Genomic DNA, 27,721 nt, shown 5'->3' with positions numbered 1-27,721 from the left:
GGTAGCATAAAGACAGTTGATAATACGGCATAACACAATCAATCATACCAGCCAGGAATCCCACATGTACAAATACAAATTACTCAGCTAATCAAGAATTTAGGGTTTTTTTAGTTCTCTTCTGGTCAAGCGTACCAAGATAAATGTGGCCACGGACATAAGGCCCACAAGGCTAAAAAGTATGTTAAGTAGATATTAAGAGAAAAACATTCACAGAGGTTTTTGTAATGCTTTATAATCCCAAAAATGAGAAACCGGATACCACATCCAGAAGGGGTGACTGAACGAAACAAGATCTGAAATATGAACACAGAAGTCCTCCAATATTCTAGTATTTCTAAAATATTTACAATCCCCCCCCCAACTACTAAAACTATATGAACAGAAGCCCAGGAAATAATGGATGAAGTAGAAATAATGCTACCCATCAAGTGAAAGCATTTCTGTTTTGACAAGAAAATTCATGTGAACTGTATGCATGAGATCCTAGTTTCTAAAGACACTGCTGTGATCAAGATCAAAAAGTTAAGAAATAACTTGGATAAAAAGCTATCAGAGACTGTAAGAATTCAAACTGAACTTATAAATTATTTTTTCTCCTCTAAGAGATACGCTATTCAGATACCTGATTTTTATAAAAATCTGGAAGTATACCAGTGGAGAGTTAAACACAAGGGAGACTGTATTTTGCAACACCCTTAAATTAACATACCTTTCAGCGTAATTAACTTGGCTGATACTGTATACACACACAAAAGGCCAAGGCGACATGAACACCATAAGGAAGTAGTTTCAAATAACTGCTATGGTAAGATACAACTTACAATTTTACACCAGTCTGTACACCAGCCCACAACCAAAATAGATAAGCATTCTGTATTTTAAAAAAAAGCCTTTTAAGACAATGTGTGCACATGTGAAAGGCAATATTTTTCCACAGCCTCACAGAATAGCTACGTTTTAAGAGTATGTTGAACTGTAAGTGGGAATCTTGCACCCCGATTTTACACAAGATAAAAATCGGCAAAACTTAAGCTGATGCAATTTCTCACAGCTCCTCATGCAGCAGAATTCTAACACAACACTATTCTTTTCAGAAGCAAAAAGAACATTTATCTTAATTTATCTGCTGTTAATATAAATGCATTTGAGTAGGGGGGGAAGTATGCTTTATCTGCCTCTAGAGCTAGGTAATACCACCACTTTGAAATATTACCCAAAATAAATCACGTCTCCAACTGCATGTGTTTATTCTTGAAATGTGTGCACATATATGTTAAAATAATCTCTGAAAGCACACTTTGAAAGGGACATGCAACTCAGTAGGTCAGCACTGGCATTTAAGTTTTTTAAATCTTGCTCCGGAAGACAAAGCTGCCCTGAATACACCCTGAAAGTAAAATTAAGACTTGGGAGTTGACAAAATCACCACAGCTAACAGTATCTTAAAACCACTAAGTTTACCAATAACTTAGCATTTCAGGAAGTGTGAAGTTTTTCAGTAGTAACGCAGTAAGGTGTGCATTTTGCTTCAGCCTGCATAATATCACTTCTGAGTAAGTGCATACCAAAAAGTGACATCAGATCGAAACCACATAGTTTCACTCGAGAGCAAACACCACAAAGCCCGAGCTCCAGCAACACCAGCTAACACACTATGGGAACTTGTCACACTGAAACCAGGGCACTTACTCAGGAGTCACTGCTAGAAATTAGTTGGAAATTTGAAGTCAAACTAGTTTCAAAGCAAACCTTTAATTTCACACGAAAGAGAAATAACCTGTTGAGCATTCCTAGCTCCACCTCTTTCCCTCGGGGACGTTCGGCATTACTCACCGCCGCGGCAGTGCTAGGGGAGGTCAGAGTACACACCTCGCAACGTGCACCTGCACCATAAACACCTACAGATCAGGTGGAGGACCAGTGCAAGTTTCTGAAGGATTACTGCCGCCCCAAGTCTGTTTGCCGTATGTCAGCAACAATCATCCCTAACTGATTCAGCGGCTACAGAAAAATCCTGCAGTACTGGCCTCTCCCGGTTGAACCTTTCCTAATTACTATCCCACTCCAGCCTGGAACAAAAGGGCACGGCCTGCCTCAGCGCGCGGGCGGCGCCCGCCCGAACGCCTCTGCCCCGCAGGAGGCGAGGGCGCGCTCCGGCCGCCACCGGGAGCTTCTCCCGGGGGCCGGGCAGCCCCCGCCCAAGCAAGGCCCGGCTCGTAGGAAGGAGCGCGCCCGGGGTCGGTGCGGACCCGTCCCCCCGCCGAGGCCCGGCGCCCGCGGCGTTCCCCCGCCCGCCAGCCGGGCGCCGCTGCACGTCCAACAGGTAGGCGATCGGCGAGGCAGCGGCCCCGCGCCTGGGGGGCCGCGGGCCACCGGCGCGCTCCCTCGGCACGGCCAACAGGCGGGAGGCTCGCCGGGCGCCCAGGGAAGGCGGCTGGGAGGCCCCGGCCCGCCTTACCCACTCCCTTCAGGCCGAGCGGCCCCCCGGCTGCCCGTGCACCCGGGGTGGGCGAGGGAAGCCGCTACCGCCGGGGCGCGGCGGGTCCGGGGCTCCCCGGCGCCACAAGCGACTGAACGGCGGCACCGCCAAAACCGCGCCGGGGATAAGAGGGGGGCAGGAGCGTCGCCACCCCGGAGCTGAGACTTACCTTGGCAGAAGCTGCCGCGGCCCTGGCAGACATTTTGTTTCCTTCTCTCCCCTGGAGTAGGGCGAGTATGTGCGCGCCTACAACTACTCAGACCGGGGGGAGAGAAGCTCCCCACCACCACCCGCGCCTCACGCAGCTGCCCGAATAAACATCCCAGGGCGCGGAGGGAGGAGGAAGAGGAGGTCGGCGGGGAAGGGGCGGGGACGGGGGAGGAGGGAGAAAGAAAGAAGAAAGGGGAGTGGAGGTTTAAGTTCAATAAAAGTGCGGTCTCTCGCCGGCGGCCAGCGGCGCCTGGCACCCGGGTCCTGCCGAGCCCGCCCAGGGTACAGGCGGCGGGAGCGGCCCCGCTGTTCTCTAGCCCTCCCGTCCCCTCAGAGACCGAGCGAGGCGCCTTCCCCCCGACCGGCGGCCGCGTGCCTTTCCCCCCGCGCAGCCACTGACATGTCTGACTGCCGGCACGGCCCATCCCGCCCGCGGGGAGGGGGGGAGAGGAGGAAGCGCCCCGCCCTGCCGCCGCACCCTCCTCCCTCCGTCCCGCCGCCGGTCCCGGGTTCTCCGAACGGCGGTGGAGCGGCAGTCCCAGGCCTTACCGCCCCACGTAGCCGCCGCACGGCGCGGAGCCGCCCGCAGGCCTCGCCCGCCGTCGGGCTCCCCCGCGCGATGGTCGGGGCGGAGGGCACGGGTCGGGGTCCGAGCGACTGCCGGCCCATCGCAGCCTATGGGAATGCGAGGGGCGGTTTGAAACGCACGGAGCGCAGCAGGCCGAGCACCGCGCCAGCGCCAGCCCCGGGCCCGCATCGCGGAGCCTGCCAGCGCTCCGCGCCGCGCAGGGCGGGCACACACCGGAGGCGGGAGGCGGCTGGCACGGGGAACGCGTGCACGCCCGGGCCGTCGTTCTTCTGCAAGCGCCGGGGTGGCTCAGCACGAACGACTGAGCTAATATTTGCGCTCTCCCCTGCGCTCGGTCCTGCCAACTCTTGGAGTGAATCAGTTACACAGAGAACTTACTGCAGAACTGGGATGTCAATCAGCGAGGGCTCAAACCTGCTTTTGTGTTTGTCTATTGTTTGAAGGGGCGGGACATTAGTTTTCAAGTTCCTAATTGTACATTCTGTTCTTGAGATAAAAACAATAAAGACACAAGAAGAAAACAGCTTGGGAGATTTGATTTGGTTTAAGGTGATGACTACATAGCCTCAGCATTTCCTATAGCACCGTGAACTGCTGCCCGAGGCTTTAAAAAATAAACTTTTTAAAGTACTTTAGGTGAAGAGGTTTTGGTGTCTTTTACAAAGTAAGTATTTACTTAAATACTAAGAGAAGCACTGCAAACTCTTCTTTTGTTTGTTTTTTGTTTTTTTTTTTTTTCATTTAGGAAAACACTTTTTAAAGATGTGGTCTTACTTTTGGGAGGTGGGTGACTAAACCATGCGGGATGAGGCTCTATCTGAAAACTGCTGGAGTTGGGGCTCAAGCACACTCACTTCACTGCAAAGGGGCGGCTCGGCTCGTGCCACAGGAAACTGGGTGCATACTAACCAAGTTGCTAGTTAATCAAACCACTTCCAAAAGAATCACCCACTAAAGTGCTTCAAACTTCAGTGTATTAGCCACATCACTACAGTCCACAGTTTATTATGTTGATTAATTTAGTCTTTAAATATTAGACTTGAGCAGAAGTTCGATGCCTAATTGGATACATCAGCTTCCAGTGAATAGAGAGTAGGTGAGAAAAAATTCCAGACTAAAATTGGAGTGTATTTTCCCTACCCATGGCAGGTGGGTTGGAACTAGATGATCTTTCAGTTTCCTTCCAACGCAAACCATTCCATGATCCTATGATTACATTTTGCACTCACTTTGCAAACATTTCATGAAGCACAGATGACTAAAAGGCATGATATCAGGCCCACAACTTTCTTGTAGTTGTACTTTTTATATGCTACCAGATGCTTTCATGCTCCATGCAATCTTCAGAAATACTTAAATTCTTAAAAAGAGGCCGTAATTCAATGATCCAAATCACTTCTCTACAAAGAAACACCCTATCCAAAGCTACTGTATGAGTTTTACGTTTGTTCTCCTTTGAAAATAAACAAATTCATATTCCAGGAAATAGCTGAAGCAAATTCCCAAGGCAGCAGTCCGAAATCAGGGGGAAGAGCCAACTCCTTGCCATGGCGCAGAGAATGTGGCACTGCAGGGCAGAGTAAGCCCACTGGGACCTTCTCCCTCAGAGCAAATAGTGCCAGCCTTCTCCCCTAGTACACACAAGGGCAGCCTCAAAGCTCCAGTAACCTCTAGCTTTCATCAGAACCATCCCCAAATTTCTGGCACCTGACTGCTCCCAGAGTACCCACATACAATGGCTCCACTCCCCTTTTCCCCCAGAGGCACAGCGGCTGTGCTCAGGAGGGCCTTGTCCCCACAGGCATTCTCCTACGTTGCAGCACAGCCTCCTGCCAAAGCTTCTCTGCTGGCCCCTGCCACGAAAACACTATTGCAGATTTTTTATTTGTTAATTGCTAGATGCAACTAAGTCTCAGATTATTTTTTTTTTATCTATCTACACATGCAGAAGGCAGAATGTGACATTTTTTATGCCCACATGCTTCATTGCCAGAGTCTATGAGTATTCACAGCGGAAACAGGAAGGAAAAGGTTGAGATCACAACAGGAAGGAGGGGGAAGATTTCAAGGTATGGAGGTGCACAAAAAGAAAGTCAGGGGAGGGTGACCTGGTAAACAGCAGGGTAAAACAACCCATCCCTTTCATCTGCCCCACCGTGAGTAACAGTAGTTCTGGGGAGGGTGGGCAATGCCCATAGGTTGAGGAGGATAGGCTGAGAACAAAGATTAAAGACCATAAACCAAGATGGGGCATATGGCAGGAGAATGAAAGAGGACCTCAGGCATGCAAACACAGAGAGATGGGGATGGATCCCTAAAATAAGGGGGAAGGACTATGGGAAAGGCAAGTAGTTATTCAGGTATTGGAAACAGGTGAAAGAAAAATTTTAAGCAAAGAAAGTTCCAGCAAAGATGGAGATGCCATTTTTGCATCATCTTACAGTGGATGACAAAATGCCAGCAATCATACACTGAATTTGACAAGGAAGTACTTTTATCTAATGGTTTGAAACATCTGGCAGTGGATAGAAAATGATTACAGATGATCTGTCGCCAGCCTGGGAGAGGACATACATAACTATTGGACATACAGACTAATGGCTTTCCCTTCCCTTCCTTTCCCTCCACCACTTTTCCCTTTTTTCCTGTTTTTCCTTTGTTCCTTTCCTTTCTCCTTTTCTTTCCTTTCCTTTCCTCCGTCCCTCTGTCTGTCCCTCCTTCCTTCCCTCCCTCCCCATCTCCCTTTCTCTTTCTTTCCAACAGTTGTTTAAAAAACTCCATCTCTACTCTTGGTAAGAATCACAAGAGCTGGAAATGCCATCTTATTTTATTAGCACTGGTAAAATGCATATATTTGTTTGTAGATACAAATGTTTTTACTTGTCTTTAAACAAAGCAGAACCATGTCCCTGTCCTTTGAAATTCTTCCTTCAGGAAGACTTCAGGAAAACTTCCTTCAGGAAAACTTCTTCATATCTTCATTAATAAACTGCTCACAAGCAAAGCTACATCAACGATACTGAAAATGTGAAATCACGTTAGAATCATAAAATGGTTTGTGTTGGAAGGGACCTTAAAGCTCATCCAGTTCCAACCCCCTGCCACAGGCACGGACACTTTCCACTAGACAAGGTTGCTTAAGGCCCAGTCCAACCTGGCCTTGAACACTGCTGGGGATGGAACATTCACAACTTCCTTGGGCAGCCTGCTCCAGTGCCTCACCACCCTCGCAGTAAAGAATTTCTTTCTTGTATCTGACCTAAATCTCCCCTGTTTAAGCTTGAACCCATCACCCCTTGTCCTGTCAGTACAGTCCCTGATAGAGTCCCTCTCCGGTATCTTTATAGGCCCCCTTCAGATATTGGAAGGCTGCTATGAGGTCTCCACGCAGCCTTCTCTTCTCCAGGCTGAACAGCTCCAGTTTTCTTAGCCTGTCAAATGTTGGTCAGATCAACATAAAACAAACAATTACATTAAGTGAAAGAAACCTTGAATGATAATCCTATGCAACTTTTTTTTTTAAATTCTTAATAAATTATTACAAAATTAATCTCTGAAATGAGCAAGATGGGGTTTTTTTTTTAAGACTGTTGGAATTGGAGTGTATTCATTTATTCCCTTTAAAAAGGCTTTAAGGAAACAGCACATGTCTACATATATATAAAGACATATATCAAAATATAGTGAGAGATACATAGTGAGAGTCAGTGTTCATGCATATATATGCCCTATATCTAATCAGATACAGATATATACCAAGTCCCATCTGTTAGCTGAAGGATCAAAATATTAAATTAAGTTCCTGATACTGCCCTTTTTTGTCCTGAAAACAGGATGGCTTCCTCATCTTAAGAGAGAAAATTGTCTTAAAAGTCAACAGCTGAAGAAAAGCAAGTGCTTTAGTCATCCTTTAAATAACTGCTACTGGGAGGTGTCTAAAAAAAGTACTTTTATATTTTCTTGATAGGAAACCTAAAAATAAAACTACTGTTTAATCGGTATAGTATAAACCATAACCCTAAATTGATTCGAAGGACGCAAGAGGACAGTCAGATGTGTGAATCCTTCTTTCTAACTGAAGGCACGTGTATCTGTTACAGTGCAAGAACAGGAAGTCTATTCTCTGCTTTGTGTTGACTTAACTTTTTATGAAATGTTTTGACCACTTAAAGACTGAGAAGGAGGAAACTGTGGAACCGCAGCCACTACAGAGACAACTTCCTGTGGGTTTTGTGGTGTGTGTGGCTCAGAAAGAGAACAATTCATGTAAGATCTTTCAGAGATATCAGATGGTTTTGCTGCACTATGAAGCAATCTTGGGATACTTAGCTATAAATATGCCTGTATATTATCAATGATGTCAAGCAGTTCAGTTGATATTGCACGTTCTGCATTTGTAATTGCTACTTGATTTCAGCATTTCAGGAATGAAGAAAAAGGGGAAGAGAAAATCAGAATTCACCATGTACCTCACAAAAGAAAAAAGTATCTGTTTCTACCTCAAGAAATAAGAAAGCGGCTTAAAGCAAGCTGTGGAAAATTCATGTCCTTAAAATTACACGGTATTTCAGTGTCTTGCTGAATCAAGTCCCTATGGAAAAAATTAATGTAGTAATGATGTCTAGTAATGATTCTTATCTTCCTCCCACTTCCATGCAGTTAAAGGTTGCTTCCTGTATCTATTTCCTCTTGAAAAGGCTATGTACCCTTGCAGGTGCCTTTTCTAAAAACACTGAAGATAACTGCTCAATATACAGTGAAGGGAAGTCTTCCAGTAACTCCCTGGCTCTCACATATTGGAACTGTTAGACAAAGACAAAATCACAAACATCTGTACTTTACTTCTCATGAATAGGTTAAAGCATACACCCCAAGTACACACTAGAGGCTGGATATGCCCTGAATGGGAATAAGCTCAACCTGCTTTGCTAGTCGGCCTGTTTTAAACTCCTGCTGTCCTAAACTCATTGTTATTTCTTGTTTAATACTTTCAAAAAAAAGTACTATGTTCAACACAGTGGAAAATTTTTCTGTTCAGTCAGAATATCACATCAATTTTTAAGCAAATGGCAAGTGCACAAATAGAATTAAAAGTAGGTTGTAGTGGCAAAGCAAGATTATTTTCAGCCTTAAAATACTTGAAGAATTGATCACTGTAAAGCTGAAGAGTAGTTTCTTCAGTTATTATTTTGGGATATCTTTACAAAAAGAAACTCCTGTCTCCTTGGTTTGGACCAGGTCTTAGAAAATCTTTGTATAAATATGTGTAGTGACACTGTGTAAGAAAATGCTATCCGGGAGTTTTAATCTTGGTTCATGACAGCAGAGCTACTATATTACAGAAATGTTACATAAAACTATCCCACTTCCCATTTCAGATGTTTTGTGACTGGAACTGTATATTTAAATGCACTGCAGCTGATCAACGCAGGTTTTACGAAGTGCTTCACTATAAGTAGCCCCTGGATGTCGAAATGTCAGATATTCCTAATTGTTCTACTTTCTCCACATTTTATTTGGTAGAGAGGGGACAGCAAAAATAATCAAAGACAGCTGTGAAACTTAAGCAGGCGTACATTCACTGCTGGTGTGGTTCCAGTCCAATGAACGGTCACACCACAGCCAAGCACCACACGTGCTCCACTAATCTAGAATTCTTGTTTTTCATAATGTGTTTTCAGAGAGCTGGACTAGCAGTTCATTCTTAAAAATGCTTGCCCAGACAACAAGCAACATGTACCAAAGATTAACTGCACAGATAATTTTAGTAAGTAAAAGAATAGAACAAATGTGTATGAGGATGAAGATCTTTGTTACTTACAAACTGTAAGTATTTTGGAAAGGCAGCCCAGGGACAGCTTAATAAAATTGATTTAATTACCTTAATAGCAAGCAACTCTGTATCCAAAACGAGAAATTTTCCAGCAACCCTTGCACAAGATACAAAGTGACAAAACTGCTCTGAAACCCAAAAAGGAATCCCCATATATAAGGAAGAATGAAGCTGGGGAAGAAAGGGGTTGGCAGGTGTAGTTTTCCAACCCAGATAGTTTTGAAACATGAGATCACTTCTCCAATTTCTTGAGCACAAATATCGTGGTTGCGACCAGTACCACCAGAAATTATCTTATTTCTGTTAATGAGAAGGACATGCAGATAGAACATGAAAATATATACTGAAAATTGTTATATTCAACACAAAAACATATACTGAAAATTATTAAACTGCTAACAAAGTTTATAGATACTACCGCAGAAGTGTGAACTCATTTGCTTAATTCTTTGGGTAAGAAAGACGTCACTGTGCAATTGCAAAAATGTAGAAACTTAAGTTACTGAAATTTAAAAACTATATTTCATTTTTACTGCCACTCAGCTTCTGACTTCTAGAATCTCAAAATTTATTTTTATCCTCTAGCCTTTCTTTTTACTGCTGGTACATGACTCTATCTGTTCTTTTAAAATTCACATGCATAAGTCCAGCAAGACAAGGGACCAACAGCATACTTAAAAGTAGGAACACCAGATTACACTCAGTAATTCCAGTGTAATCTTTACCTTAGTTGGTAGCTTTGTCCTAGTAGCACCTCCTTTCTAAGTGATTTCAGTAAGGTTTAGAGGAGGTAAGTAAAGGTATTAAGCTCCTGATGGTCATACCCGTGGGGTTATAGATCTTTCCACTTTAGCATTTGCTTTTGTTTCTACCTCTAGATATTAAAAACAGTTAAAAGAAAATCACTTTAAAAAGATCACGGTTTGTGTCAGTGGAAAAAACTCAAGTTATCATATTTGTACGCCCTGCAGCTTCCTTAACCATATATTATATTGCACAGTGGTGTGACCACTGGTCAGCAATGGTTTTGTTGGGGCTCCCTTTCAAAACCATCTTTCAAAAATAATTAAGCCTGACATATGAATGTGTCAAATACTACAGCAGAACATCCTTTTATGAGTTTTAACTCTATGTTTCAATAATTCAGCCTCCACCCTCAACAGGTTTTTCTTAAGACAAATTTATTGAGTGTCACATATTTCCCATCTTAGAGTTAAGAGTCCTTTTCAGTCACTTTGTGAGCAACTAAGGAGACATCTGGTTATCTGTGATATTACATATTCTATTTTAGCTGTGTCTGCAATCAATACCAAAACTGGGCTTCCATGGACAACATGTGGTTTTGCAGTGTGCCCTGGTAGAATATTTAACCCGTAGCTGTTATAGAGTGGTTAATATTATCTTTTTAATTATACATACAAAACTCATGACAAGTTTGTAAAATAAGTTAAAAAGTTTTCATTTTATGTAACAGTTTCAAAGTGGTAACAGCCAAGAGAGAATAACAGAATACAAAGTGCTTAGTGTGGGAGGATATTGCATTATTTCCTGACCTGTTGTGGCTGGGAAAGAAAAATCATGTCACAAGTTGGCTTTGGACTCTAGTATGTCACAGCACATGAAATCAGTTGAGTAATATACACTAAAGTGGTGGAAGCCCCGCATTCTTCTTACATTACTTGATCACTCATTTCTTGCACCGTGTCACCACCTCCACAGCAGCATCAAGCTAACTCTGTATGGGGATACTGGTTAAAAAATTATTCTTGTAGCACAGAGGCAGGAATACGGGGCCAAAGATGGGGCTTTTTAAGTTGGGTTTATTGGCAAAGATAAAATGATTATGTATCCACATTTACATAGCATTTACCTACACTTCAAGTACATATATCTCCTCAGTTGTATATTTCCAAACTTGTGGACAAAAGGCATCCTCTGCCTTACAGGGGTAAACCCCCATACCTCATCTAAGCTAAGATTGCTTGCTTCACTCCTTGGATAACTGCATGGCAGGGGGGTTGGAACTAGATGATCTTAAGGTCCTTTCCAACCCTAACTATTCTATGATTCTATGATTCTATTTTTCAAGTAATCCAGTAAGATATGCCATCATGCATATGCAAGAAATCCTCAGAGGCGCATTTCTTTGATTTGGAGATTTATATAGTATTGGCTGTATATAGACTGAGTGAAGCCAGCTGTCACTGAATCACTCCAAAGTATGCTTTTTACACTTGGTTCTATTAATTGCAACCTGTAATATATTTTCAATAAGATACTTCTTAGAAATAACTAAACCCGATTTTAGCTCAAGAGTTGCAAAATCAAGTTTGATCACAGAGTAATACTGGATATGTTTTTTATGAGTCATCACACTTCTTATACTGATAGAATCCAAATTTCACTTATTTCTCTCAGTTGTTTAGATTCAGTCCAGCTTTCTAAGCTTTTATACTGCAAACAGATCTGTAAACTGATTTACATTTGCCAAACCAGAAGCTCTTCAGAGAAACTCACGGGTGGCATTTGTCTCCAGGAAGGGGGGGCTTGATTCTGATCTTAGCTGAGTCCTGCTGGTTAAAATTGGTTGTGCATTTGCTTATTCAGAAAACATAAGAATTTGAGAAGATAAACATAGATGACTAAGGGTGTATCTTTACTTAAACTTCAACTTTCAATCTGAGAAATACACAGTCAGAAATTTTCCTGACTGCTGCATTACCAGAGTACCTTCCCAGTTGTACAGGACCACATGCCACAACCTACATTACAGCGATGCCAAGAGGCTCTAATCAGAACGATGCTTTAATCTAGCTAAACATATACAGACAGTACAGAAAGATTCAAAGCAAAAGTATTCACAGTGTAAAGCTAACAGGGCAGATGCTATATTCACCACACTTGGATGTGGTGTCATGTCTTACATTTCTACATTTTTAGGTAGCATAGCCTTCACAGGAAAGCACACATTAAATCAATTTCATTAGCTAAATCCTTTCTTTACACATCTGTCAGTTCAATCCAGCACGCAAGCTGAAAAACTGTAACTGCTATATCTTTTTTTAAATGTGTGAGATTTTAATACTTGTGAAAAGTGCTAAAGCAAGAGCGTAGGGACTGAAATGCTGCTTGTTCTCAGAGCAGGTAAAGCAAAAGCAAGCATTAAAGCAAGCTTCCCTGCAAAGCCCAGTCAGTATGGCTGTTTTCAGTTCCTCGATCCATTTGCCTGAAAGCCTGTCCATTGTTTCCAATGCTATGCTTTGCTCTAAGAAAAGATACATCCCCATAAATCTTGCTCCTTAACTAGCAAGTCCTTCTGAAAGCATTTTCAAAACTGGAGAAGCCAATTTTGCCAAGTGTGAGAACTTCTGTGAGACACATAATTCTCTTACTTCTCGTATTGTTTCAGGATGAGTAAATACTATAATTGACAACAAAATGCTTGATACTGAAGTGATTTACACAGCTTCTAATGATAAATGTATCAAGTGCTTTGAAGAAGGTCTTCCACAGATACTTTATTTAGACTTATTTTCCCATACTTTTCCAAAGCTGCTCATTAGAAGGGGAGGCCCTCAAAACGGACTTTTTTTCCTTTTTTGTCTCCTGAAGACCCAATAATAAATATGGAGGTTGAAATAAGCCCTATGACTATTTCCTGGCTATGTGTCACATTGACATTTCTCAGAATAAATACATGTCTGCCAAGACCATGCGAAAAACAGAGTAAGCCTAAGTCACCGCAGAAAGCATAGAAAAACATTTCACTAGAAGAAACACTTTATTTATACACTTACCTTCCAGTATGGACTTATTTTTCTTTCCAGTCTACTTTTTTCTGTTTCTATAACTGTGTCGGGGCGCTGGTTGCACTAACAGGCCTTAATGGCCCTGGCAAATTATTAAGATAATTAATTGTTTCTTTTTAAAAGCCTGTAATCTGGAGGCAGCAACAGGAGTTAACAGAGATTTACACAGGAGAGGGGAGAAGGGAAGGTGCCCTTTTGCCCCCATGAACACCAGACTATTTGCCATAACTCACGCAAAACCTCCTTCCTCTGTTCTGCAGCCAGAGCTGCATCATGAGCAGTTAACCCACTCATTATTCTTGGCACAGAAATAAATTAGAGGGGTAATCACTGAATGCTTAGATCATTTGGGAAAACCAGTGAAATAATCTCTACCTACATAAGCATATTCAACAGGCATTACAGATCACGTCTGATGTTTATTATATCTGCAGAGGCAGGGATAATATAGCAGTTGTTGCCACCATCATATTAAAAACAACAAATGAATTCTGAGCTTTGCAAAATCTTTGCTCATATGTATGCAGGGTCAGCTTTACCCTTGCATGGTCATGAAAGGCCCAGAGACAAGGGTGTGAACAGTGATGCTTCCCTCCAGCAGTGCAAGCCCCATCTTGTACAACCTGCTAGCAACAGCCAAAAGAGCAATAAGGTGAATGTGTGTTCAGAACATGTCATTGTGTTAGTACTTTGTAATGCTACAGTGCAAGTAATGAGATCTTATCAAAACATGATTTAATGTCATGACTGGAGCTGGAGGGTGAGCACATGAACATTATTTAAATTAAAACTTCTTAAATTAAAATTTTATTATGTATTGTATTTCATTTAGAAATTAGTATTGTGTTTTAAGTGAACAGGTTAGATTGTGTAACTTAAGGATATCTACATCATATCCTCTTTCATGCCACTGCAAAAATAATTCCAGTGGTCTCAAGGACAAGTTGATTGAGGTCTCTCAAATGTGTGCGTTGTATATGCAGATAAACTTCTTGATTTTTAACTAAAACCATTATTTTCTGTCTTCCTGCCTGCACTGAAAAGGCAAGTATAGAGTTTACATGACTCTCCAACTCCCCTTCCAAAAAATGTGATACAGTGAAAATGGCCAGTGCTCCACCAATACACTAATAAGTGGCAGTCAGGGACAGAGAAAGGAACCATCTCAGTGAGGAGCACACTTGGGTACAATCTGTTTTACCAGTATTCATACTATTATAATATAATAGCATGAAAAACAGTATTCTACAGCACCAGCATGTTCTCTGTTTTTAAAGAGACAGTTCTTGTATTTGAAACTGAAATTGATTCAGCCAACCTATGCACGCCTTTATTAAAAGGCTTTTTGAAAATAAGGAAACAGAGATGTTTTAAGAAGTCATGCATCTGAAGTTGTTTGGAAGTAACTTCTTTGCTTATTCAGTGTGTGCCGTCGGCTGTGGGCTGCACCCCCTTAGACAAACAGTCCCCCTGCATTGGTGGGGGAGTCATCTGAAAGACAGAGGGTGACAGTTGAGGTGCTCACCCACAGCCAGCGCTGACCGGGGAAAAGGCAGCTTCCACCTCTGCCACAGGACTCCACCAAAACCCTCCCAAAAGAGCTGGTTAGAGAGGACGCAGTGAGTCAGTGCACTTCCTCTGGAGGCACCTTCCCCACGCACCCACTCTAACCTGCTCTGCTCACTTCTCCATGCTCCATCTGCATGCCACAGCCCTCTTCCCCCGGGCAGAGCCTCTGCCATGGAAACCTCCTTCAGACTCCAGAGGAGCCTGACTCCCTGCATTGCTAATATTTTTAGAAATGACCCTGTTGCTGCAATGTATTACAAATTAAATAAATGCACCATTATATAACATTATTACAATTATATCGCAGTCTTTGCCTCAGAGAGACAGAAGCACAGCAGCTACTAGGATTCTGCCATGTTAAGGGGCAGAAGACAGCACATAGCTGGATACTGAGTGCATTATATCTTGCATAAAAATAGAGGTATTACAGAGTATTTAGATTGAGGATATCCCCTTACTCCATCGAAAAGTTATGCATATAAAAATCTTGAATGATTTGCAGCATGAAAACAAATTGCTAGGCCACCAGCTGAGACTTCATATCGTTTTGAGCCTCTAATTATGCTTGAAGAGCTCTTGAAAACACAGAAATCTGTTTCTGACTGCATAGCAAAGCATGGAATGGGCAAGACAAATATTGTAGTAACCTTCATAAGCAATCTGATAGTTATCGTGGAAACTGTCTTCTGTCTTTATCCTCTCTGGGGAAGTCAACGCTGATTATGAAATGTATTTAACAATAAGATGCTCCAGAAACTGACCATTTGTTTTTCTATTTTTAACATTTATTTCAATATTTAAATGAATACGTAATTTGTGATGTTATCTTTCCATTCCCATTCTCTGCTATATGGAAGAAGTATTTAATAGACATACTTTGATGTAAGCACAGATTCACAGACAGATAATTTTCTTCTGAACAAACTTGTTCCTGTACATATAAATGCAATACAAACATAACTGGCACAGTCCCGTCTGTGGTAACAGCTGTGATTAAATCATACCTGCTTCTTATTATCAGGGATGTTTATTAACCTCCACTTCTCAACGAAAAGGCAAACAACTGTGACTACACCCATATTTTAGCAGCAGCAGGATACAGATGTTAAATTCTGGACTGCATTAGACTCACATTCCTCCAGCTCTATAAATGCCCTCAAATCCAGTCTTTTTAATTTTCCTTTCTACTTTTTGGGTTTCTTCATATGAAGATCATTTACTAGGCTCTTAATTTTTTCTATATTATATATCTGAAGAAAAAGTGTAAAATACACAGCATGAAGCATGCTGCTTTTCAACATCCCTTTTTCAAGAATTTTCTGGGACCTTTTTAGAAGACAGTATTCATTGTTCACAAAGAATTGTCTAGTATGACCTTACTGTTGTCACCTCTTTCTTGTGGAAGAGGACTGTTGAGACATAAATGGCACAGACACCCACGTTTTACTACCCAGCTCAGTGATACTGGGTTAACCACTTCTCTCTACAACAGTAAAACATCACTGGGGTCTATATGGCCAAATAATGTGAAGATTTTTTTGAAGTGCTTTAGAAATTAACTGGTGGTAAATACACGGTACTGCTATAAAACTGTAATTGAAATAGACAAAATTAAGCTTCTTAATTTTTTAAGTTAAAATTAAATATTTAAAATTTTAAAGTCAAAATTAAAAAGTCATTCAAATTGCACATTCAATTGCTAATACTTTTTCATTTTTTCTCTCCTGACTTAGAGTCTTAAGGTGTTTGTCACTTCAGCAAGGTAGCTTATTATAGCTTATTAAGTACTGGCAAAGTATGGGAATTTGACAGATTGTTCTTAACAAAAAGGCTACCTGTTGTCACTTTCTTCTACAGTATGAAGTTTTTTTCACAGTATGAAGTGGATGCTGCAGACAGTCTGGGCTTCTTTGAAAGCTACATTACACTGCAAAGTATAAACTGAGTTTTAATTTTCCATATTATTAAATATTATTTCCATATTATGAGCTCAATTTCTCCTTCAGCATTACAGTTGTCTAACCTCTACCCTGGAAGGTTTTCAAGATCAGTCTGCCTGCAGCCCTCAGCAACCTGGTCTAGCGTCATAGCTAAACCTACTTTGAGAGGAGGTTGAAGCCCTCATTAGGTCCCTTTTAACCTGAATTATTCCATAATCCTCTGATTACTGCTTCTTCCTAGTGCAAATCAGAATTTCTCAGGGTTTTCATCTCTGTATTGGTTTGTTTTTACAACAGAATATTAATTTTATGTTCTGCACATTTTCAACTTCCCTAACCAGCTTCTTAAAGTGTTTTCCACTTCCAGTGGAGGTCGCTTTTACAAGGTTCTTAAGTAATAGCAGTAAGCTTTATTATACCTTTTTCCTCCATTTCTACTGTCTGACAGGAAACATTACTGCCATTACTGCCAGTGTGCTTTTGCTTTTCTTTTTCCCCCTTATTCCTTTCTGGAAGAGATACTGTAGGAGTTATAAAAAGTAGGTCAGCTCCGCATGCACCTATAAGAGAATTTCGCCTGTCTTTAAAAGATAAATGTGAAAATAAAATAATTTACATACAAAACTTAATGACTGCTGGAGTCAGGAACCAAAAGAAAGAAGCTAGACAATGGCCAACTAAGCTGCAACTGTTTTTACTTCCACCTTATCTATACTTACATTTTTCAGCAAATTGTTGGTATTTTATCTCCTTTCAGCACCATTCAATATGCAAACATAAACAGTTTCAGTATTTTTACTTTTATGGATTTAAGATCCATAATGCTAGCCCAAAATATCTTCCACCCCCTACCCCCACTACCTCCCCCCCGGCAAATATAAGCTGGTATAAATGGCTCCAGTGAGTAATTTTCCTTAAGGGCCACTACATAAGTCTGGCATATTTTCCAACTATCCACATTACTGAAGGTTGCTTACAGCTTTGAGCAAAACAGTCAGAGTACTGCCATCCTCATGATCAGGCAGCCAAGGAGACAATGCTTTCGATAAGTTACAGAAAAAAAGACTCTCTGTTTGCACAAACATTTGTAGGCTTTTCAGTTTCTTGCCAAAGCCTGTCCACACTTAAATCTCCTGGTGGATTCTGGATATGCAAGAGCAGCAAGCCACATATGATCAGTGAGTCACCATAGCATGGTTATCCTATGATTAAACCACTTTTCTTCCTTTTGCTGTGGCCGCTCCACACTGGAGCCTTTCCAAGTCAGTCCACATCCTCCTGCTCTGAGATCTGTTATCTCTTCAGTACACCATGTTTGAGATTGTAGCACCATGGACTGTGGGACTGAGCACTACTGGAAGGCAATAAATCACAGTGCCAAACTTAAAGATTTCTATGATTATCTGTTCATCCTTCATTCTCTTATCCAGTTCATCCAGGACAATCACCACCCCTTCCAGTTGGGACAAGTCACGTAGAGGAAGCACTATTAAACCATTTAGGTTTCATGATAATGACTACAAAGAAGCCGCTGCACATCTCAGACATATAATGACTAGGAAATATAGGAGAACCTGTATTCCCCAGTCATTAAGGCAATGCTAAAACGAAGGCAGGAAACAGTTGTTTTGGAGCCCGGAAGGTACCCAGATCTACTTTCATCTATGTAATCTTAATCCACAGATCAAACTGAATACAGTACAGTATTAAAAGTGGCAGATAACTTACAACAAAATAGAGGCACAAGATGAGTTTTCTGGACAAAGCCTCAAACAACTGAAATAATCATGTAAACAGTCTCTAAAACTCAGCACCCTGTATTGCTAGAAATAGTGAGCAACAGAGAGGACTGACATGCAGAGCTGCATTCCAGCTCTGCCTCGGAACCCCAGTAATGGGGATAGCCACAACTGTCTTTTGTTCCTTCTAAGTCATCTGTGGCTCTTTGTTACGTCCCCCAAGATTTTTGTGCCTTAAAAATAAAAAACCCTTATCAGCCAAAGACAGTTTTCCTCTAGCATTTTATGGAATATTTCTGCTCACTTTCATATGGTACCAAGAGGTATTTTCTTTGTGTATTGTGGACAGGTACCTACTATAACCTAGGCAATGCAATAAGATGCCTATTTCCTAAGAGTGTTTTTCATTTTTTCAGATGTTTGCAAAATGGTGGTGTCCTTAAAAGAACAACCCCATCATGTAGAGCACTAGAGGAAAACTCTAATTTAACTAAAGAGCCCTAAAACTGCCTCAGTTCAGACTTGTTCCCAAGAGAACATTGCTGGGAGCCAAGTACCGCTGCTTCCTTCTTTGCTTTCCGTTGCTGGCAAGACTGAATCTATTTTTTACTGACATGCCACTTAAAATATGCTGTGAAATGCAGACAAAATGCAAAGAGAAATTTCAAGCTATCTTGGTAAAACATTTGTCATCAGTTTCTGATGCTTAGCAATAGTTTTGTGATGCTCTGAACTCAGCTAACATGGCGATTATAATACAGAAGTCTAGCCTTTTTGTGGTCTTGTTACACAGAAATGACAGCTACCTACATGAAATAGCATATTGTAGCATCTTTACATTTAGACTGCTGGATGTAGTGGCTCTTGATCAGTAGTTCGGCTGTGCTACTGACTTTCTGTGTAACTGCTCAAGTCACTTAATTTGCTCAGTTCAATCACCCAAAAAGTAAAAATAAAATATGTAAGTGACTTTGTAAACCAGTTCAAGATCTTATGGTGAATATATTATATAAATAGTATTTATTCTAGTAAACATTTCCTTGCTACATTCACAATTTTCTTATTTATCTTCAAACAGAATTCGAAATGTTTTGACAATACTTCATTGACATCCTTTACTTTTCAAGTTTGATTTTAAACATGTATGTCCTTCTCTGCTCCATCTACTTTCAGCCGTGTTCTCTCTGATGTCTTTCCTGATCCCCAGAGAGGAGTTGCTGTCTCATTTGTGCTGCTTCAGCAATCTCAAACTCTTGACTGCCTTTAACCTACTAATCACTTCCTAACTTTATGTGGTGCATGTAAACTTCCCTTCACCTGAACCTGATAATAAGCATTTCAGTCACATTTCTTCACTGTAGCAAACTCACATGATGGAATAATTTTGCAAGATAGTAATTTTTGCTGCATTTCAAATCCAGCTTTTCTTTCACTCTCTCTGTCATTTTCCTTTTGTTTTGCTAGGTAACTGCCTGCACTTTTGATAGAGTTTATACCTCTTTCTTTCTGCTTCTTTTTCTAAGAGTTTTGAGCAACAACAAAAATAATGTTATCTAAGGATGCAGATACATTTACAAAATGTCACAAAAACATATTTTTGGCAATAATCCCAGAGCAAAACAAAGATATTTTGGAAAAGCCCCCATTTAAAAATAAACTCTATTCTACGAGCCCCCATGCTTTTTCAGAGGAATGGTTTCTGTTATTCCTTACACACTGCTACCAGCACCTTACACACAGTAAGATCCCCATCAAACCACATCAAGAATCAAGGAGTTACAACACTGCCCTGTATCTACATATCTTCCCTCACACTGATGTGAGCAAGGCCTCCCGTCTGTGCCAACGTCCCTCTTCCCGGTTTGTAGAAGCACAGTAACCACAGCAATTATCTCAAAGGAAAAAATTATCAGGATGCTATGTACATTTTCAGTTGTCTTTTAAAGAAGTTAACAGCTGGTTATTTATGCAATGTAATAACAAGGAGAGCATTACAGTAGCTCTGTGGAAGAATCAATCAAGTTTATTCACCGAGTGCAGGAGTACAATCAGAGAATTTCAGAGCTGACCTTTCATTTCAGCCCCCTGCTCACCAGGTGACCCTGAATAACTAAAATTAAGTTTTTATCTATCCTTATTTCCTTGGGCAGATACTGTACTTCACTTCTTCTGGAAGGTGCAGCCCAGAGGAAGGCAAAAATTACTTTAAGTCATATCTATATGGCCTGAACCCTGTCCATGCCTAGGGTTACAACAGTTCCTTGTGTAAATTAGCACAATGCTACAAGCATACTTCACCATGTCCTCAGTGGACCTCCTGCCATGGGAGCTGGAGTGGGAAAAACACAGCACCAAGCATATCATGGGAATTCTCTCCTGGAGTCTCGCAAGTACTCTGAAATTCTCCATGTCACTGCAGTACACAGGAAGATGGGACGAAACTGGACTCCCAGTTAAGTGAAAATTAGTACCCCTCAATATGACAGCGTATTTCTTTGACTGTCAGAAGCAGAAAGAGCTATGAAAATAACACTCCTAACCTGAAAAATAAAACTCTAAGCTAAACCTGCACTGAGCCAAGACACTGGAAAAGTGCTGGAGGACCAGGGTGGCAACAGGGCACTGTACTGTGAATGCCAGGCTTCCACGTCCTTCTGCATGTCTGCTACTTGTGATGATGCTGGGGCTTTAGAAAAAACTCAACTGCTGCCCAATCCATTGTTACTTCTGCTTTGTCTGTGTCTACCTTGTTATTTTCCTTAGAATAATACTAATATTTTTCGTATTCTACATCTGAAATAGCTTATATAAAATATTGATATGGTACTGTACAGATACTTTCAGGCACTCTTAAAATCTATTTGTATCATCGCTTCAATCATTTTACAGCCAAACAGTGCTACTCTTCAGAATGATTTCAGTGCCATGTAGAATGAATGGATGCTGTATATAGTATTACAATGTTTCCAGATTTCCACTCTGCAGATGGTCATGGTATTTTCCACATGACTCCTACTGTTAACACCAGAACCACATAAGTAATTTATAAGTAATTGATATGTCACAGCACCTTATAGCGTGGTGTGAAGTATTCAAAGCTGAACAGATGATACAAAAAAAAGAAACATTAGTATGTCTCCTTGTTTTAATTTTATAGAGAGTATATATGCATCCAGAAAAAGTAGAAGAGCAGAACAAATACTGATGTTAGCTAGCATACAAATATGTCAGAACTTCCATTTAATATGATTATCTACAATATGACAGAATTACAAAAGGACATGCACACAGAAAATAAAAGGTTATTTTGTTGTGTGGTCAAGGCTCTGAAAATACTGTTATCATTGATCTGAATTCACTTGTATAATTGGCAATTACTTTGTTACTGGAGGAAGAGGTGTCTAATTGCTGAGAATGACCCTTCTATCTTTGTTTTCCATTCTCTTTCTCCTTATATTGGGCTAAACAGATACACACTTTAATTTTGCCTTATGAGAAGACTAAATTAACTTTTTTTAAAGAAAGTAGTAACAGGAGACATGGGCTGAAAAATATCAAGGAATACAAAGAAAACCGTATGGCTTTTGATGCTAAAAGAATATAAGGTGAAGAATTAGATCCTACCAGCTTTTAACCTCAAAGTATTCAACATGTTATACAGAATTCTCCACAACAAAAAATAAAAAAAAGGGAAAAAAATCCCACCGCTACCACAACTAAGCATTCTGCACACATGAATATCTGTTTTCTTTACACATTTTCTGTTTGCTTATAAACATACTTAATTTCAATGCAAAGCTTCATAATTTCTTTTTAAACAAGGAAATTCAGGTACTGATGTTTCAGGCGTAGGTATCCTAGGCATACAGAGGCAACAGCAGTGGCCCCCACTCCTTCTAACTACAGCTGAGTGTGTAGCCCTGATCAATCTCGGAAGCAGCAATTGTACTTCTATCTCAGAAGAAACTTACTAAAACGTTTTTCTGAGCAACCATAACAAACCTACTTCAGAGTGCAGGTGGAACAGACAGAACAACTGCAACACAGAAAGTGAATGTGTCTTACACCACTAAGACAGTAAACGATAATCAAATTATAATTAAAATATAAATTGGCAATATTTTCCCTTTAACAAATCTGACACACCTCCACTATGCCTTAGTGCAAGAGAAACAGTCAGACCAGAATATTTGATCTTGTTCTAGAAACATGCTCGCATGCGAGTGCCAAACACTTCGCAGTTTGGCCAGAGCCTGGGCTCTGTGAACAAGGTGGGCACTTTCAGAAGGGAATGCAATCTCTGATGAAGCTACATCATTGCAAGGGAACCACTTACTAGCTGGAATGTCTTCATTTCAACACAGCTCTCCTTTTGTGAAGCTAATATCAAAGTATCAACACTTTATATATATTTTTTTATATATATATATAAAAATATAAAAGAAGTGCTCGTTAACCAAACACAGATCACTAAAAAGGGGTATAGCACTTGTCCTGTACATGAGCAATAAGCTAAAAGGAGTTGTTCTTACTTTGGTCCAGTGATGCAGATTTTGCTTGTAAACCCATGGGCATGTAAATTCATAGCTACAGAATAGGTTTAGTGTCAACACATCACTGATCGTGTGGAAAGTGGATTTAAATTACCCATTTTGCCCCTGAAATTTAGTCTCCAACATCATTCAGAAACAGAATGATGTACAACTTAAATTCAGTACAACTTAAATTAACTAAATTGGATCTTAAAGGAGTTAATTAAAGGACTTTAATGGACTTTCACAGGATCTGAGAGAGTACAGACACAGACCTGAGCTCAAGTCTTGCTTTTCCTTTCCACCTCTGTAATCTGAACCTCAGCCAGAGCCTGGCGATGAAGGTAGCTGCGCTGCTTTTATGTCAACATGCCAGTTGGGGAATCCCTATGTAACTAGTTAAGCCAGTTCTGAGGTTGCAGTTGCCACTAAAACACCCCAAATTAGCCAGCCCAATCAACTACAGCAACTGCTGTTGAATATTACAAAAGGGTTTTTTTGGGTTTTTTTTTAAATCTGCTTATCAATAAGGTCAATTAAGAATACAGCACTTCTGAACATTAATATAAGTAACCAAGTCCAGATCTCTCAGTTCAGACAGGTAGACATTGTGTCTTTAAAGAAAATTTGACATTGGTTTAAATGATGGAGACAGGTTTGTAAGGAAACATGAAGGAGAGAGGAACATTCCTTTTTTATTATGTGAACTCCCACATGTGATGTCATGAAGAATTTGTGTGGGAGCTTATTTACAAGACTGAGACTTACTGTCATTACACTGTGCTGAAGCAGAAGAAAAATTACCATGCTGTAAGTCAAGTGTCACAGCAGAATTTAATATACTGGAATTCTTGGAAAGTATTCTAATGCTTTCAGCTCAAACAGTGTACATGGCTTTTTATAGCATGGAATTTTAATTATTGTTAGTTTCTGGCAATCCCCCCAGTCTGCTGGCATTTTCTAACACACAGAGATTAAAACCTGAAGAGAAGCAGAAAGTGGTAGGAAAGGGAAGAATGCCTAATTGAAGCACTCAACATCTATTTCCATGACTTACTAATACAGATATGTGAGCAGTTCAAGATCAAAACATTGTTCACATTTTCTCCCCAAATAGGCCATTATTAATCAACTGAATTCTCAGTAACTGCAAAAACAGGTGAGAGAAGTGGGGAAGTGACTGGATCACATAAAGGATGGCAGTGTAGTAGATGGGCTGAAGAAAGACTAGCAAAACATTTTGCCTAGAGAAAAGAAAGAAATCCTGGAAAGGTTTTTCTTCTATCAAATCACAGTACCAGGGGTCTGTGGCACTTACATGTAAGTTAGTCTTAATGGATTTATGGATAAACAAGTTCCTACCCTGTAGTGCTTTCAGTATGAAGATATGTTGACACTGCCAGGTTTCCACAGTCTCCACCTCACTTCTTCCCCTTTTTCTTTTCTATCCATATATCATCTCACAAGGTAAATACAGCATCAGTTCACCAGGTCTTTGTACTCACTGCAGCTGCCCCTCAGCTCTCCACACTGACATGCCATTGTGGCTGCCACATAGCTGTGAATGAAGAACATCAGGCTCAGACAATCCAGGGGCAATCCCACAGCTTCCTATTCCTCCATTCTATGAGCCACGTCCTACCCAGTTCCACCAAGAGAGCAAATGGCACTTCATATCCTCCTGCTTATTGTTCAACCTTTTTCTCACACTGCTCAAGACTTTAGCATGTGCTTTCTGGCTTCAGACTGCTGACTAACTCTTTCTCAGCCACACTGGGGGTGTGACTCAGATTTGCTGCTAGTGGCAAGAACTCACTCACATTTTGATGAATATCTGGAAAGAATACTTCAGACACTGTAATTCTGACCATGGCAGCAAAGGAATTATTATAGCACCAACTAAGGCAAGCTTGTTCACTGTATCTTTACTGCACTGAGTTGTAGGAGAGGTGTGTATCAGAGATGAAGCAATGCTACCATAAGGCTCCATGCCTTCGCCCGATGAGTTGTTTGCTCTGAGCACTGAAGCCGGTTTCCCCAGTGATGCTCTTCACCAGAAGCCTTTTTTACTGGGGGAACAGGAGCAAAAGAATCTTGGGTAAGTTCCTTTGGTGTGACTCTGACAGTGGTGTTTCTGTCCCAAGCAAACCCTGAGCAACAAATTGTCCATCTGAACATTCAGGGAAAATATTCTCAAGACCTGTTCAGCACCAGATTGATGGGATGCCCTATGCTACCTCTCCTCACTACAAAAATCAAAGAAAAATAGGACATAATGCTAGAAACTAATAAGCACTTTCTATTACATTTGTAATTGCTGATGCAAGTTTTAGTTAAAAGAGACAGCAATCTCCTGCTAGATGGCTAAGTTCACAGCTAGAAAGAATCCTGGTTCCCCTGCACCTTGGCATTTAACAAATTGTGGCAATGCGGTATTGTCTGTAAGAAAAGGATTTGCTCAGCAGCCTTCTCCCCTTTACAGAGTACTCTCTGCACCTCCTCTGCTTTCAGTTTTATGCTTTTCAGTTTCCCTGAAAAAATATTTGCATGAGACAACCAAAAATGCACTGTGTAACGGACCCTTTAGGATTTGTTATGTCACATGCTATATGAATTATATCTCACTATGTTATATCCTATCTGAATAATAAATCATTACACAACCTATAAAATTACTATATTCATATATTTGCATCTTGTAAGTTTTATATAAAAGTAAAACTTTGATTTTCATGGAAGCTTCTTCAATGATTAACATATCAACATAAAACAGTCAAAAGCTATCAGATGTCAGTGTTACCTTTGTTAATCCTTTTCCCCTGGGAATGTCTTAAGGATCTGTAGGCTCCTGTGCTAAGCTCCCCTTCAGCACACAAAATTCATCCATATAACTACATTGACAAAATTCCTACCAAATCATTTTTGCTTTTCTGGGAGGACTGAACTCCTTGCTACTGAAGAGTTGCTTTGCAGTTAACAGACAAACAAGCACTCATAACACTCATTTATTAGTATTTCTCTGGGCCTTCCCATACTTTCCCAAGTCTCCCTGTAAGTTTAATGCTTGAAATTTAGTTATACAACTGGAATTTTAGCCAACTGATTAGCTAAGATGGTAAGGGAAACATTGTTCCTGTACATCTTTGTTTCTGTTTACTGTACTGCCATCACAGTACTTAAGATTTCCTTTGGAAAGGCTAAAGAAACTGCCTTCTGAACACAGGATAGCATCTCATTTACTCAGAACAGTAAAATAGTCTCTTATGTGCTCTTTAACCTAGAAACAATCATGAAACCCAAGATGGTAACATATGGTCTGTTAGGAACCACCTTGCTCTTCCAGGAACCTCACTAGGCCAGGGCTATGTAAAACTCCACAATCATTTCAAGTTATTCAATTTTAATAATAAGGAAAACTTGCCCAGGTGTTCTCAGCTTTAAACTTCCTATTTGTCACCTGCTACTCCCACACAGATAAATTCACCAATGGGAGAGACTGCAGATGAGAAATTAGAAACCTTGCGAACACTGAGATACAGAACTGGCATGACAGAAATTCACTGTCTCCATTTTCCCCAGATCTCATTAACGGATATTCTTCTTTTTCTTTGCAGGCACTTCAACACCCATTGTGCCCAGGTGTGAGCATAACCACTTTGCTGCAGAAGAAAACAGAAGTGAGCAATCAGTAACATTAACTGAAGAAATGCAAAAGTAGGGCAGAAAATTCCAAGAGCTACTACAGGTGTGGGAAGACAGGAGCTGCGAGACTTGATGTTCTTGAAATAATGGAAAACTGAATACGGAATTTCTACAGATACGCGTAATGGTGAGAGCATCGACAAGTCCCTGCAGGCACTCGTGATGACAGGTCAGCAGCTGTACAGACACTGGTAATTCACAGGGGCAATTTGCTGTCCCCTGCATGAGCATCCACCAAGCCAGGCCCTGGTGTGGTACCTTTTACCAGCAGATGGGTATGTGCAGGGACAACAGCCCCTTCTTCCCCAAGGAATGCTGCCACCCCCTGCCTGCTCCTCACCACCACCACCTCTACTCATTCAGGACTGACACTGTTCCCTGGGAGATGGAGAATTTGAGCAAGTGCAGAAGGCACCTAAGCGCCTGGCACATGATTCATACCAAATACTGTGCCAAAATACTGCAAGAAGAGGCGGGAGAAGAAAAATGAAAGGACCAGATACTACTCCATTTAAAATGCCTGATTTAAAAAAAAGTCTGACAGGTTGCGGGTTTTATTATAGTTCAGTTTTAATTCCTTGTTGGCAGTAACTAGTCTCATTTCATTGCCTTTAATTTCTCCTCAGGTCTACCTGCAAGTCCTTCTGCATGCTCAGGACTTGTTCACTTAATTGAGTGAAACTAGAAGCCACAATTACGCCAAAAGGTTTTATTAGGATATTAAAGAATAATCAGCAATCTTTCCCCAACCTCTCCCCAATATGACTGCACAAAGATTTAGCTGATGTTTTATTTAAGTGCAGGCGTAATGCACTGTCCACTGCAGTTCTTAAAATTAGTCAGACATGAGAAACTCTACAAGTATAGGTCTCCTCACTCAAGAAAACAGCAGTTTTAAAAACCTGTACCGTCAATACTCTAAGAAATTCCAGTCCACAAAGCTGTGCTTGTATTTACAACCTCTCCCAATGGGTCTGTCACATATAAGAAGAGTAGGAGACCATAATACTCCTTGAAAACTGCTGGTGTCAGTATTACATATTGGGGTATTTTTCACTTGTGTAAATTAGCAAAGAAATTCACTTGTGTTCCCAGTCCATCCTAACTGACATCTCTTGTTTTCTAGGTATGTTGGTATTACGCTCTATGACGCATTTTTTAGTCACAGGTACGCTACTTGAAACATTGCTTCCAAATCATTTTTCAAGGCAGAGCACTCTCTCCTTTAACTTTCTAAAAAGGGACTTTGCCCCCCATTTAGCAGTTGAATAATTACTGGCTCCACATTGACTGGGAGCTGGCCTCCTGAGCAGGAA

General features: G+C 40.9%; 1 protein-coding gene across 8 annotated transcripts in view; it reads right to left on the bottom strand.

Annotated features, from left to right (window-relative positions):
- TJP1 (tight junction protein 1) overlaps window positions 1-27,721 on the bottom strand; it is a 174,526-nt gene that overhangs the window by 86,042 nt on the left and 60,763 nt on the right. Inside the window, exon 1 of one of the 8 annotated variants that reach the window (XM_030497958.1) lies at window positions 3,242-3,384. The exons of 6 other annotated variants lie outside the window; for them this stretch is intronic. In XM_030497958.1, the coding sequence (XP_030353818.1) occupies window positions 3,242-3,361 (120 nt within the window). In that variant the 5' untranslated portion in view covers window positions 3,362-3,384. Of the gene's footprint in view, window positions 1-2,651; window positions 3,091-3,241; window positions 3,385-27,721 lie in introns of those variants that run through there. One more of the 8 variants, XM_030497960.1, reaches the window with a different exon arrangement.

Source organism: Strigops habroptila, chromosome 9 (genome assembly GCF_004027225.2).
Source record: "Strigops habroptila isolate Jane chromosome 9, bStrHab1.2.pri, whole genome shotgun sequence".
Lineage (NCBI taxonomy): Eukaryota > Metazoa > Chordata > Aves > Psittaciformes > Psittacidae > Strigops > Strigops habroptila.
This window is presented reverse-complemented; position numbering and strand designations above follow the sequence as displayed.